Consider the following 15,433-nt stretch of genomic DNA (forward strand, 5'->3'; position numbering starts at 1 on the left):
AGGGCGGTTCAGTGAGACTTTGCTGAGCTGTTGTGCAGACACTGCCGCTCGGCAGGGAGAAGGTGTATGCTCAGATGTGTTCAGAGTGGTTGTACTTCGTGTTTGAAGAGAACAGGACTTGTCTTTCATCACTTTGCATGGGCTCAGGCACAGGCGTATCCATTTAAAATTGCAACAGAATCTTTTAATGAGAACTGCCTTCTTTCAGAATATATGTTGCTTTAGGTTGCATTGAGGAATATTTTTATGAATGAAGAAAGGATTTACTTATGATAGTTAATGGGCCTTACAAAGTCATAATGAACATGTTTCAACCATTGCTTGAACAAATAATTTTATGTACAAAAAGCTGATGTGTTACATACAGTCATTCTTGTGTATTTCTTAATTTAATCCAATTTAAAACCACATTTCTTAAAAGGGAAAGTTCCTCAATTGCACGGGCAATGTGTTATTCAATTCTGGTTCCCTGGTACCTTCCACCATGCCTTAAAGGGACACATTAGTGTTTCTTGAACTAAATTGAAAAAGAAAATTGCTTAAGGAGTCATATGTGTTTATGTGTATGAATGTGAATATAGATAGATAGATGATAGATAGATAGATGATAGATAGATAGATATTGCATTCAACATAAAATAGAAAGCATTATGTTATAGAGATAAAGCCAAGATACTCAATATCAGTGTCTCTCTGCAGGGGTTATGCATTCAAAATTATTGTCAAAACTATAAAGAATTGTCAAAACTCAACAATAACAGCAAATTAATTTAAAAATAGGTAAAAGATTTGAACAGAGATGTCACCAGAGAAGATATACAGAAGTCAAATAAGAACATTAGAAGATGCATAGCAGTATCTGTCATTAGGAAAATGCAAATTACAACCACGTTGAAAGGCAGTTACCACACACCAGTTACAATGGCTAAATTAAAAATAATAAGTGCTGACAAGGATGCAGGGCAAACAGTGCTAGTGGGAATGTAAAATGGGACACCAGTTTGGGAAACCATTTGGAAATGTCTCATCAGATTGAATATGCATTTGCCATGTGACCCAGCAGTCCAACTCCTAAATGTTTACCTAAGAGAATGAAGATTTATGTGCACCCAAAAACCTGTACCGGAATATTTATAGCAGCTTTATTCATAATAGCCCCAAACTGGAAACAACCCTGATGTCCTTCAGTTGATGAATGGATACCCAAACTGTGCTGTGTATTCACCCGAGAAGGCCCTAATATCTCACCTCCAGCTGACTTTGAGGCCCTGCGCAGGCAAAGAGAAAAAGATTAGGCAGAGCTAAAAGTTTCTGTAGCCATAAGGCTCTCTGTTTGCTCCAACGTTCACACCGAGCCAGAAGGTGGGAGACATTGCTTCACTGTATGTAAGGAACCCTGCCTGTTTGCTAACCGTGTGGAGATGTCAGTGTCCACACGTGAAAGGGAAAACAAACTTTACAGAATTAGCCTGAAAGTCACTAACCAGTGAACAGCAGCAGCAGCAATAACAAACCGATTTTCAGATTTACATCATATAATTTTAAATGCCCAGTTTTCAAGAAAAATATTATGAGACAAACATGGAAGTACAGCTTACTAGACAAAGACTTTAAATCAGCTGTTATAAACTGATATAAGCTATTATGCTGGAAGAACTAAAGGGAACCCTGTCTAAAGAATTAAAGAAAAAGCGAGAACAGTGTCTCACCAAATAAAGTATATCAATAAAAAGATAGACATTACTTTTAAGAAAAGAACAGAATAGAAATTCTGGACTAAGTAGAACAAAAACACACAAACCAATCACTAATTGGGCTGTTTTCAGAAGAAAAATGAGGAAGAGGAGGTAAGTTCATTGAGATTATTCAGCCTGAGGGACAGAAATGGAAAGAAATAGTGATATTTGTTTCTTTATAGTGTGATAAATAAAATCCAATAAAGCAGTTATCTGGGGGGGGGAGAAGCACAATTTAGAAAAGGCTCTCGAACTCAAGGCTCAAAGGAAAGAACATGTTTAACAGGAGGGCGAGCCCCTAGCTTAACTTCTCGTTTTACAGTTGAGGAAACTGAGACCCAGACGGTAGAAAACTGCCCAGTGATGGACATGCATGTCTGCCTGTTCCTCAGGTCCAGTGAGGACCGTCCCAGTGGACCCCAGACCACCCCAGTTTTAGCACTGACAGTGCCGCATCCTGAGCAGCCCCCTAGTCCGGGCAGGTCACGGCCAATGGCCACTCTGTCTGCAGTTCAAATCCGGATGAATCCTCTTTCTCCGAATCCCTGAGACTTGGGCATGAAGGAGAAATGGTGGCATTCAGAAAAGTTCCTTTTCCTCGCAGAATTCAGAGCACTAAACTGAAGCCGCTGGCATTTTGCTTTAAGTCCCTTTCTATTGAACCTTTCAGAATGAAGGAGCTTTCCTCTTTATGTAATCTGCATTTCATCCCCAAGGTGAACGCCAGTGTCCTTGGCTTCCTCTGGAAAGTGACAAGTAGGTTCCTTTGTATACTAAATGCGAAGGATATAACAAAAACAGCTGATGGTTTTTTACTTCAGATATGAAAAATAAGTTAATTGATTACAGATATGAAAAAAGCAATTATCACCCTTAGAGCTATATACATAGCTCTGGAGAGAGAGGAGAGAGAGAGAGAGAGAGAGAGAGAGAGAGAGAGAGAGAGAGAGAAGAGGGAGATTGATTTTCTATAAAAATGAAAGCCATGAAAAGAAAACTCATATAGGAAACGTCATTGGAATTCTTTTTCAGAACCACAGTCCTCAAAGGAAAGATCAACTCCAGAGAAAGCAGCAGCCCTTGAGTGTGTGATTGACATTAGTATCTCATGGGCGCAGGAAGCACTGTGAAGCCAGAGCAAATGGGCAATGGCACCTTCCAGCCATGCGACCTGACCTCTGCGGGGAGGGCAGGGGATGCTGGTGACCACTAAGGCCATCGACCACACTGGTTGCCTGGGGCAGAGCTTCTCAAATTCTAACATGCACTTGGATTGCGTGGAGATGATTGTAAAAAAAATAAATTCTGATTCAACAGGTCTGGAGAGGGGCCTCATTCTGCATTTCTGACAAGTTGACGGCCCATTGTCCACACTCTGAGGAGCTAGGGTGAAGCTCCAAATCTTTACTGGCCACACTGCCTGCCCCTGCCCCCTTCTCTGCTTGTAGCTATCATTCTATGTTGCAAACCAAGAAAAATGCCCTTGCCAGTCCGAAGGCACTTGTGATTTACCTCGAGGGTGAGGGGGACACAGAGGAATGGGTAACGAAAGCTGCAGAGTCTGGGAAGGGCAGAGTGCAGGGCCACGCCACTGCCCCGAGAAGCCAAAAGCATTCCATTTAGAGGCCACCATTTGCATTAGCAGGTTCTGTTAATGGATCCAATTAGATCTGTGTCACCTCTTTTTCTACTCTACCTCCCTTCGTCCCACAAAGCTGTGAAGGGTCAGTGCCCCTCCGACTGGGCCCCATAGAGGCCACGGCCCCCTTTGGGCACTGTTCTTCCGCTCGCCCTGATTTGTTGCCCTTGCTGTGCCCACTGTTCCTGATGACTTATAGGGGTGATCCTGTGGTTCCGAGCCTGGAGCTCCTGTACTTCCAGAATTCATCGTGGGCGGGGCAGACCTGCTTCCTGCACACCTGCCGTTTTGTGGGTGCTCTGGGCCGTCCTGAACTGGATACACATGAGCCTCAACTCAGCTCAGAATAGATGGTGTTTTTCTGTCTGGTGGTTTTCTTTAAAAGCCATGCCAATCATTTTATGTCCTTTCCCAGAAGTTCTGATTGATGGCAATCTGGTCAGCCAGAAGCTGCCAGTGGAATAAAACTGCTGACTTGGGCACTGGCCTTGGCTGAGCTTATTAAGCTTCAACAGTGTGTGCATGTGCTTGTGTGTCTGCACGTGCGTATGTGTGTGTGCGCATGTTTGTGCGTGCTCAGGATAGAAACAGAGCATGGAATTCCATGCAGTTGGATCTGGGGGGAACTGAAGAGGTCTCTCAGTTCCCTCAGGGAAAGTAGGACCCAATGAGTGGACTATGCCCGGTACGTGCTCCCTGCTGCCACTAGAGGGCGCAGTGAGCAACAGAATATCTGCCTCCTGCTTCCTGCCCCACAGCCTTTGTCTCTAAGGCAGGCCTGGTTGGCCCCTGGGCAACAGTTTCAGGTGGAGTTCTTAAAAGTCAAACCCCAGTTTTCTGTGGTTTGAATCGTAAGTTGGATTTCAGTTCATGGAAACGCATTTCTCACCGTTAAAATATTTTTCAAAAGTGAGCCTAAAATAAAATGAAACACACATTTATACTTTATGAATAATTATCTAAAAACCCAACATCAAATAAGGCTAAAAATTCCTTGAGTGGTGGAGGAGGTGGGTCTATGCCTGGCCTAGACATAATGAGGCTTTAAAACACATGAATCTGATGAGTTGGCACTTGGATCCCTTCTCCGGCTCCTGCTGGCTTTCCCATTGGCAGCACAGCCGTTTCTCTGGTGCTTGAATTAGTCGTCTCTCTTTTTTTATATAATTTTATTGATTTTTTACAGAGAGGAAGGGAGAGGGATAGAGAGTTAGAAACATCGATGAGAGAGAAGCATCGATCAGCTGCTTCCTGCACACCCCCTACTGGGGATGTGCCTGCAAGAAAGGTACATGCCCTTGACCAGAATTGAACCTGGGACCCTTCAGTCCCCAGGCCGACGCTCTATCCAGTGAGCCAAACCAGCTAGGGCAGTCATCTCTCTTAACAACGTCCAATTAGATATGCCTGCATGTTTCCAGAACCCAGTGAGTGGGCAATGGGCAGTGGTCATGATGGCTTTGGACTTGGTGGTCCTTTATGAAGATTCTGAATACTGGGCCATGGCTGGTGTAGTTGGAGGCTTACGTAAGGAGGGCGAGATGGATGGGCCAGCTTTCCTCCAACCTGGGGCATGATGGGAAAGGGAGCCAGTACTGTTGTGTAGTTACAGTATGCCAGGTGCTATGCACTTTTTATGCTTTATCTTGGATTCTCACAATAGCACAGTGAGCTGGGTGTTGTGCCCATTTTACAGACAGAAAATCTGCTTCCAGAGTGAAAATGATAAGAGAAAAAAGCCATAAGAGGCTTCCTGGGCCTATCTAAGAAAGAGTGTGGTAAAATATGTGAGAAAAGCATGACTGATTCCATGAGGTGACCTTCCAGAGATATCTGAACCAGGTGGCACAGCCTGTAACATCAGCAAGAAAAAGTATGCCACAATCAAGAAGTCAATAAGAAGGGGAGGGTAGAAGAATGGGGGTGGGGCATTAGGCCCAGATCAGCTCTTCCCCTGGAGCTGTCCTGGCTGAGGAGCCTGGCGGAGAAGGGGCTTGAGGGGCTGGCTCTGTGTGGGGACGGACCCAGCCTGGAGCCTGGAGAGGTGGAGGACGGGCTCTGGGGAGAGGAGGACAATGCAAAACTGGCCATCACAGACAAGATCTAAATAAGCAGAAAGGGCCGGGAAGGGGCCCTGGGGCCCTGGGGCCGCATCCCGCTGCCTGTGTCTGAGCAACAGGTCCTGGGAGGTGGCTGAGGGGAGTGACTTCCTCTTGTCAAGTGAGAGAACAGATGCCAGGCTGTGGGAAGAAGGGAACATAGAGACCAGGTGGGATTTTTCCTCTGCCTACTTCCTCTTCTTTCCTATCCGGTCTCGTCAGTGCATTTTTGTCCCCCTGCCCCGTTTTAGAGCCACAGCTCTGTGCTGAGTGGCGGCCTCAGCCTGGAGTTGGTGGACTGCAGTGTGGGCTGCAGGCCTGGGGGCTCCAGCATGTGTCTGCCACACGGACAAGGCCTGTCCAGAATGTCCCAGGTGAAGGGGAGGTGGAGGAGGGCAGCATAGCCCTGTTTCTGTGGATTTTCATGGCTGTTGATGGTGTTTTCCTCTCAAATAAAAGTGAATTGTCTGCCATCTTGTGGCAGAGGCCTGGTACTGCCTGGGCCCCGCCTTCAGGCCTCCCTTCCCATTGCTTTCCCCAAAGCAATGCTGCCCCTCTGGGCTGGGGGTGGGGGTGGTGGGGGGGAGGGGGGGGGCGGGTCAGTGAGAGCTGATGTGGGGAGGAGGAGGGAGCCTGGCAATTTTGGCAATAGCGTCACAGGCCACAGGCGCCAGTCTCAGGTAGAGAAGCTTCTGGGAAGGCTGTCCTTGTTGGTACAGGGAGGACTGCTGTCTGTGAAAGGGAAGTTCATCCCGTGGGCGGTGCCTGAGGAGGTGACCCCCAAGGAGGACAGAGCCCTGGTGAGGCGGGTGAGCAGAGAGGAGGGCAGACCTGGGAGCCAGCCATGGCCCTGAGGGTGATGGAGACAGTGGAGGTTAGAGGATCTCAGCAGTGTAGCCAGAGTGGGGGAAATTCTGAGGTCAGTATCTAATGTCATGCAGAATGTGGAAGACTCATGTCAGTGTTTGCCGAGAGTCTGGGGTAGGAGCTGGAGGGGCACAACTCCACATGGCTGTGCCTGCAGCAGTGTGAGTGGAGGAGCTCAGAGGGGAGGGGAGCACCTCCATGGCTGTGCCTGCAGCAGTGTGAGTGGATGAGCTTGGAGGGGAGGGGAGCATCTCCCATGGCTGTTCCTGCAGCAGTGTGAGTGGAGGAGCTCAGAAGGGAGAGGAGCACCTCCCATGGCTGTGCCTGCAGCAGTGTGAGTGGAGGAGCTCAGAAGGGAGAGGAACACCTCCCATGGCTGTGCCTGCAGCAGTGTGAGTGGAGGAGCTCAGAAGGGAGAGGAACACCTCCCATGGCTGTGCCTGCAGCAGTGTGAGTGGAAGAGCTGGGAGGGGAGCACCTCCATGGCTGTGCCTGCAGCAGTGTGAGTGGAAGAGCTGGGAGGGGAGCACCTCCATGGCTGTGCCTGCAGCAGTGTGAGTGGAGGAGCTCAGAGGGGAGGGGAGCACCTCCATGGCTGTGCCTGCAGCAGTGTGAGTGGAGGAGCTCAGAGGGGAGGGGAGCACCTCCATGGCTGTGCCTGCAGCAGTGTGAGTGGAGGAGCTCAGAGGGGAGGGGAGCACCTCCATGGCTGTGCCTGTAGCAGTGTGAGTACACAAGCTCAGAGGGTGTCCCTGGGTTGCAGACCTAGTGTGGGTGTGAACTGCACTTGTAAATCCCAAATCCTCAGGAACCAACCTTTTATTTGGAACTTGGGTACAGCTCCAAGAAATAAGAGAGGTTTTTAAATCCGCCCTAAACAGTCCCTGGTTCTCTGAAGTTGGGCCAGGAATGCCAAGTCCCAACCTTGCATCCTTTTCTTCCCACAAGCTCTCAGCCTGGACACCCCGCAGACCTTGTGCTTATCATCGTCACCAGGATCCTCCCTGCCACAGCCACCTCCTGTCCCGAAGGCATCCTTCGGTGGCATTTCTTCATGTGCAAATACTCGTGATAAATTAAGTGAATGTGTTGCCACTGTACACATTGGCGCTGATCCGTTTTCCATCACAATGAGGTCCTTCCCAGCTCTAACTCTAACCAGGACAGTTGGGCCATCCCAGCTCCTCATTCTCACTGACATTCTGCGTCCAGAAAACAACACAGGCAGCAAATGCTGAGTTAGCCGGTGGTCAGTCACGGAGGCAGAGAGCATGTGAGGTTTTTGGAGCAGATGGATTTTGCAAATGGAATCTGGTGCTTCTAGAATCATTAGTGACGGGAAAGGCACCCCTGGATGTCAGGATATCAGGAAGTTACAGAAATCGCTAGAAACCATTGCCGATGACGCTACCTGTCAGCATGGGAGTGGACAGCTCTCAGGAGGAGCTGGCAGTCTGAGGTGCTGTCTGGGTGTCCCTGTGCCCATCCTCGCAGCCGCACCCTGAGAGCAGTGGCTTCTCCCTGGACCTGGCCGGTCCCACCAGTGCCTCTCCCATAAGTGGCATGTAAACCCGAGTGCTGTGGCAATAGAACTGGGACATGGAGTTTCCAAGCTTCCAGCCGATGCGATGCCAGTGAGCCGAGAATGCCCGTATCTGACACACACTGTTAAAGATAGACGATGATAATAGAACTTCCTTCAGATGGCTGTTGTGAGGCTCATGTGAAGCCTCAGTGCAGAGTGTGGCATATGGCGAGCCCTCGATAATTGCTGGTTTACAAAAAAGTGTCAAAACTGAAATCAGAATGGCTGCTCGTCGTTATTTCTAACCCCTGTAAGGAGCCTGGCTGCTCCTGAGCAGTGGGGTCCAGCCCGCCGGCTGTGGCGAGGATGCTGCCTCTCCCCATCCAGCCTGCTTGTCAGGTCCTCACTGGGCTGGGAGGAGGTTCCGGAGAAAGGTGCAAGTTCTCAGGGGAAAACTGTGGCAGGGAATCATGCTGAGTTTTAATATGGGATTCCCGACACTCTGCAGATGTGAGGACTGACGGACAGTCGGAGATGGGTCAGTCCCCTTATGGAAGCACAAGCCCCAGGCCCCGCCTGGCACCCCTGTCCAGAATGGGATCCGAGAAGCTGGGGCCGGGTCTCTGTAGCCTTGTGCTCAAATGCTGCAGGCAGCCTGGAGCAGGAAGAATTGGGGCACAGCTGAAATCCAAACGGGAAAGCAAACAGCTAAGATCCATGGGGAACAATGTCTGTTTCTTAATCCGTCTCCTGCCCCAAATAGGGCCGCTCTCCTCCCCCAACTTGTGTTGACGTGTCTGTTTCTTCCCCTGGCAGCGGTGCCACCAGGCCTTCAACTAGGTCAGGGGAAGTCATGAGGCCCACACAGGCCCTCAGGCCACGTCCTCCCCTCACCCCGCTCCCCAGGCTCCCAGGCCTGGAGTCACAAAGCCTGGACCCCAAGTGACCTCCTGCTGCTCAGGGCATCCTGGCCAGGCCCCTGCTCCCTAGAACCACAGGGAACGAGTGGGGGATCCTGTGAGGTGGCAGAGGGCAGCTCTGGGTGGTGCTGCAGCCCTCCCTGCCCTGTTCTGCAGGTGCCCCTTCATCCCCCCCCTGCAGCCCTGCTGAGTGCCGTCGGAGACCCCCATTCTTCCAGGGCAGCCAGGGCGCCACTCGCCCCTGCTGTTTCCCCTGGGGAATCAAGAATGATATAGTTTGCCCAGAATAACTCAGCTGGGAAGTGGCAAAGCCCAGGCCCACAAGCACCAACTGCACATCCCTAGCTACCGGTGTCGGCCTTCCTTCCAGCCCGCTGTGTCCCTCCCTGTGTCTCGGGACCATCTCTGCCCAGGATCAGGTCCTGATGGTGCCTTTCTCCCCACAGGTCCTGTCAGAGAATGGCTACGGCCCGATCACGACCGACATCCGGGAGGGACAGACGTTCTACTACGCCGAGGATTACCACCAGCAGTACCTGAGCAAGAACCCTGACGGCTACTGCGGCCTGGGGGGCACCGGGGTGTCCTGTCCGCTGGGCATTAAAAAGTAACATCTCCCCATGTGGCTGGCCCTCGAAGTCACAGCAAACGCTTCAGACAAATTGGGCAGTTCTGTGCTTCACGTCACTGGCTTTTAGAAATGCAGGAAGCAAAGAGGGCTGGTAAACACCTGGTTTATTGAGGTGTGATTTACATGAAGCGCCCTGCCAAGTTGCTAACACGTAATTTATCTCCTAATCAGCTGTGGTGGGAGTAGAGCTGTGAAATTCTTTGGATCATTTGGGGTCTGAATGAGGATAATGAATACTCTGTGTTCACTTTTTTCCTGCTGTGGTGCCTGCCATGGAAGCCAGGGAGGGAGGGGGAGACGTTGGGCCGGATGGGGCATGCTGGAAATCCTCCATCTGAGCCTGGGCCCCTCACACGCCCTGCGCCCTCCAGTGCCTTAAAATTCGCAAGCATTTATAGCCTCAATGAATCATTCCCTGAAATACTTTGCTCTCTGGCCTTACACATGTGTAAGGCGCGTTCTCTCTCCTCGGCCCTCCTGCGGCAGAGAACATGGGCGTGAGCTTGATGCATTCTAATGCGCTGCTTACAGCTATGAGAATTGCTTGTTCTAATAAAGGCTACAATCTAATAATACAAACTGAGTGATGTCTCATCTGTCTTTTGCTTGTTCGGGTAGGATATTCCTAAGCATTGTAAGATAAAGGCCTGAGTCATTCTTCCCCAAATGGGAAATAAGATTGAAATTTTCAGAAAACATGTACACCTCTGGCTCCTTGCAACTTTAGTAAGAATAACTGGTTTTCACATACATGATACTGCTATCACATTGGGGACTATGCTAGTTCAGAATCTTTACACTCAAGATGAGAAGAGGTGGGGGCCTGAGCAGTAACCATGTAACCACATGAATAAATAAGACAATTGTGGACCCTGAGAAACGACATGGAGGTGATTGGTAGCAGAAGGTCGTAAGTTGTGTCTGAGGTTGTCGCCTCGAGGGCTGTCTCACCCACACTGGTCAGTGGAGGCCCCTGTGCGGCGATGAAGCCTAAGGGAGAACTGAGTGATCTTAATGATGCAAATGAGACATGGAAACACAGGCTGTGGGCGGAGCGCAGAGCTATGTGGGGCAGGAGACGGATTAGGAAATAGACATTCCTCCCCATGGATCTTAGTCTGTCTCTTTCTTTTCCCTCTGGGATTTCTGCTGTGCCCTAAGCACAGGTATTCCTGATCACCGTCAGCACCCCCACTTTGGTTACTGGAAGGAAATCCTTCTAAATAGAACCACCAGGACGTACAAATGGCAAAGACAGGGAGGAATGTGTAGTGATGCAGAAACAAAAAGGCCAGGGCTGGAATAGTGTGAATTCATAAGGGTGGCGCCCCCATAATGGGAGCTCCCTCGCTTGGTCATGTGAGGACACAGCTCAGAGGCTGCTGCTGTCCACCCTCCAGGAAGCAGGCTCTCAGCAGACACCAGACCTGTTGGCACCTTGATCTTGGACTTCTCAGCCTCCAGAACTGTGGGAAATAAATGTTTGCTATTTAAGCCATCTAGTTTATGGTATTTTTGTTATAGCAGCTCAAGCTGACTGAGACAGTGGCCTGTGCTGATATCTTTTTGTTCCTCCAGATCCAGACTCAACACTTCTTCATTTTATCTTGCACTGTGTCCTGTGACTCCTGAAGGGGCTCTAACTCTAGGCTTCCTTGCTCTCTTGCTCTAATCTGGCTCTGGTCCGATTATGTAAAACAGGGGGCACTAGCAGCAGATTGCGGGAGGGAGAGGAGTTCGGTCACAGGACATGCTCTCCCTGCAGGACCCCATGGGTTGGCTGTCTGTGGGTGGTATACGCTCCATACTGAGGCTCATTGTGACCTACAGAACCATCGTTTGGGGGTTTACCTAAACCCTGTTCACTTTGTACCTGTTCTCTGTATGAAGAATGTCTACTTCAGTATCCAGTTTGAATGTTCCATCTGTTTCCTGACAAGGCCTTCATAGACACAAATAGGGAAGGTAAACGTTCTTCCATAATTACTTCCAAAAAATTACTATAGGAAGATGCTGTTGTCTATGTTCATGTCAATTAAGTAAAGGTATTTTAAAAATACTATATTATGTAGAACCACAGGTTTTAGAGATAAAACGGGTTTTATAGATGATTTTATTATTTTTCCCTTTTCTTTTTTAATCTTTATTGTTGAAAGTATTACATATGATCCCTCCTTCCCCCCATTAACCTCTTCCAGCCTCCTGTCCCCCCGCCCCAAGGCCCTCACCACCCCATTGTCTGTATCCAGGGGTTATGCATATATGCATACAAGTTCATTGGTTGATCTCGTCCCACCCACCCTCCCCTGCTTTCCCTCTGTGGTTCAATAGTCTGTTCATGCTTCTATGTCTCTAGGTCTGTTTTTGTTCATCAGTTTATTTGGTTCATTAAATTACACATATGAGTGAAATCATGTGATACTTACCTTTCTCTGACTGGTTTATTTAGATTAGCATAATAGTCTCCAGGTCCCTCCATGCTGTCTCAAAGGGAAAGAGATCCTTCTTTTTTACAGATACATAGTATTCCTTTGTTTTTTTAAATTTCACTTTCCAATCATTCACTGCCAGTTTATACAAATACAGTTGATTTTTGCACATTAATTCTGTATGCTGTCACCTTGAAAAACTCATTAATTCTAGTTTCTTTTTTGTTTCTATGGGATTTTCTATATAAAAGATCATGTCATCAGCAATAGAGACAGTTGTACTTCTTTATTTTTCATCTGTATGCCTTCCCTCCCCACTTTTCCTTATGCAGAACTTGATCTCCTGTATGATGTGGAATGGAAGTGATAAGCGCAGACATCCTTGACTTGGGTAAGTTTTTCATCATTAAATATGATGATAGTTAGATATTTCATACAAATTCTTTGTCAAGTCTCCTATTCCTAGTTAGCAGAAAGTTGTTGTGCTTTTTAAAAATATAAATCAGGAATATATGTTGGATTTTGACAATGATATTTTGAAACTGGAAGATGATCATATGGATGTTGTTTATTAGTCTGTGAATATGGTGAATTACATTGATTTTTAACTTGTTAAATCAACCTTTTTTCCTGGGATAAATCTATTTGCTCATGATATAGTATCCCTTTTATATAATGTTGAACTTGATCTGCTAAAATTTCCTTAAGAACTTTTGCTTTCATGTATATGAGGGATATTGGTCTGAGTTTTCTTGTAATGTCTTTGTCTGATTTGTGGTATCAAGTTAATGCTGGCCTCACAGAATCATTTGGGAGTCATTCCCTCTTCTTCAGGTTTTTAGAAAAGTGAGTTAGAATTGATATGAGTTTTTCTTTAAATGTTTCATAAAATTTGCCAGTGAGACATCTACATTTTTAGTTTTCTTTGTGAGAGGGTTTTCATTGCAAATTCAATTTGTTTAATAGACATAGGGCTATTATCTATTTCTTCATGAATGAGCTTTGCTAGTTTTTGTTCTACATGACATTTATCTATCTTATTTATTGACATAATAGTCCCTTCTCTTCTTAATAACCATAGACTCTCTAATGATGTTACTTCTCTCATTCCTGGTAGCAGTAAATTGTTTCTTCTCTGTTTTTCTAGTCATTCTTTCTACTGGCTTATCAATTTTCCTGATCTTCTGACTGAACCAACATTTGGACTCATTGATTTTTCTCTGCAATATTTCCTATCCAATTGATTTCTGCTCTGATCCTTAAAATTGTATTCATTCTGCTTACTTTAGCTTTGCTTTTCTCTCCATTTTACTGACCTCTATGTGGAAGCTAATATCATTGATTGGAGACTCTTTTCCTTTCCTCAGATAGGTATTTAGTGTTATAAATTTCCTTCTGCTACCTTTGTGGAACCTCACAAGTTTTATATACTGTGTTCTCAAGTTTCACTTAGATAACAATTCTTTTAATTTTTCTTTTTGATGTTTTTCTTTTACGTATGAGTTATTTAAAAGTGTGTTATTTAGTTTCCAACTATTTGGAGGTTTTCCAGAGATCTCTTATCAGTTTCTAATTTCATTCCACTATCCAAAATCATACTTTATATACTCTGAATGCTTTTGAAATTATTGAGGCTAATTTTACAGCTCAGAATATGGTTCATTGTAAAGGTTTTGAGTGCACTTGAGAAGAATATATATTCTGCTGTTGTTGGATGAGGTGTTCTATAATTGACAATTATTCAAGTTGGTTGATTATGCTGTTTAAGTCTTCTAAATTTTTTACTGACATTCTGTCTACTTTTTCCATCAATTACTGAGAGAGCAGTGTTGAAATATCCTGCTGTAATTGTGCATTTGTCTATTTCTCCTTGCAGTTTTGCTTCATGTATTTGAAAATTCTGTGCTAAGGGCATAAACATTTTAAATTTTTATATTCTTTTGATGAGTTGACTTTTTTATTAAAAATAATCTTTTATCCCTGGAAATATTCTTTATTCTGAAATCCACTCTGTTTTAGATGAATATAGTTACTCCAACTTTCTTCAGATTCATGTTCACTGTATATATAACTTCACATCATTTCACTTTCAATCAATTTGTATCTTTATACTTAAAGTGAGTGGGTATGCAGCATATAGTTGAGTTGTGCTTTTTAAACTAATCTGACTTTCTGACTTTAATTGGGGTGTTTACACCATTAAATTTGATGTGATGGTTTATATGGTTAGGTTTAAATATTCTATATTTTCATTTGTTTTCTACTTGTCCTACCTGTTCTTTGTTCCTGTTTTCATTTTTTCTCACTTCTTTCTTTTAGGATATTGAATATTTTTGTTTCACTTTATCTCCTAAGATATATGGCTATTAGCTACATATCATTGTTGTATTATCTTAGTATTACTTTGAGGTTTATAGTAAACATCTTTATCACCATCTACTTCACTGTTATTGCATCACTTAAATGTATACTGAAAGTACCTTCAAACAATATAGTTCCATACTTCTATTTTGGTCATTGTGCTGTTATTATACACTAGAGGCCCAGTGCATGAATTCGTGCACGGGTGGGGTCAGGCCAGCCCAGCCCCAATTGGCGCAGATGAGGACTATGCCTGTCGGGAGGAGACGGCAGGAGGTTGGCTAGCAGTCCTTGCCCCTGATTGGGGTGGAGGGACAGATTGGGGGCAGGGCTGGCTGGGGGGAGAGGCTGCGGGCCAATTGGAGTGGTGAGGGGCCCATCGGGGGGAGGGGTGGCTAGGGGGAGGGGCTGCAGGAGGTTGGCCAGCCAGCCCCACCACCCCCTATTGGGGTGGGGGGGCTATCAGGGGTGGGGCTGGCCAGGGGGAGGGGCCGCAGGGGTTGGCTGACTGGTGCCACTCCCAGATCCAGCCAGTTCGCTGACCGCAGTAGGTGTTGTAAAGACCGGTCATTCTGGTCATTACAGCATTCTGGTTGCTGGCTTTTTATATATATAGATTTTATTCTATGCATATTATAAACTCCCTAATACATTGTTATAATTTTTGTTTTAAGCAGTCAATTATTTTCTATTTAAATAATAAGAAGAAATATTTTCTATTTACCCACATAGTTACCATTTCTAGTGTCCTTCATTCCTTTGGTTGATTCACATTTCCATCTGGTATTATCTTCTTTCTGCTTGAATGACTTCCATTCGCATTTCTTGTAGTGCATTTCTGCTAGTGATGAATTCGTGCAGCTTTTGTATGTCTGAGAACACCTTCATTCCTGGGTTCATGAAACATATTTTTGCTATATGTAAAATGCTACAGTGACATTTTTTCTCCAGAAATATATAAAGATGTTGCTTTATTGTCTGTTTTTTGTTTGTGTTGTTTCCAATGGAAAAAATCTACCATCCTGTGAACATGATTCTTTTCCACTCATTTGTTTGCTTTTAAGATTTTCTCTTAGTTGCCAGTTTTAAGTTTGATTATTGTAGAGTGTAAAATTGTGTCCCCCCCCCCGCCCCCAATAAAATGTGACCTTATTTGTAAATAGAGTCCTTGCAGATGTCACCACGTTAAGATGAGGTCATGCTGGATTCGCATGGGCCCAGGAGGC

The 15,433-nt window shown here is 46.0% G+C and overlaps 1 protein-coding gene across 4 annotated transcripts in view; it reads left to right on the forward strand.

The window, feature by feature from the left end:
• MSRA (methionine sulfoxide reductase A) overlaps positions 1-10,081 on the forward strand; it is a 391,931-nt gene extending 381,850 nt beyond the window's left edge. For all 4 annotated transcript variants that reach the window (XM_081092888.1, XM_081092889.1, XM_081092890.1 and 1 more), the window contains one exon: positions 9,233-10,081. In XM_081092888.1, the coding sequence (XP_080949014.1) occupies positions 9,233-9,397 (165 nt within the window). In that variant the 3' untranslated portion in view covers positions 9,398-10,081. The remainder of the gene's footprint in view (positions 1-9,232) is intronic.
• Positions 10,082-15,433: the final 5,352 nt, after the last annotated feature.

This window comes from Myotis nattereri (genome assembly GCF_964212035.1).
Source record: "Myotis nattereri genome assembly, chromosome: 5".
Taxonomy (NCBI): Eukaryota; Metazoa; Chordata; class Mammalia; order Chiroptera; family Vespertilionidae; genus Myotis; species Myotis nattereri.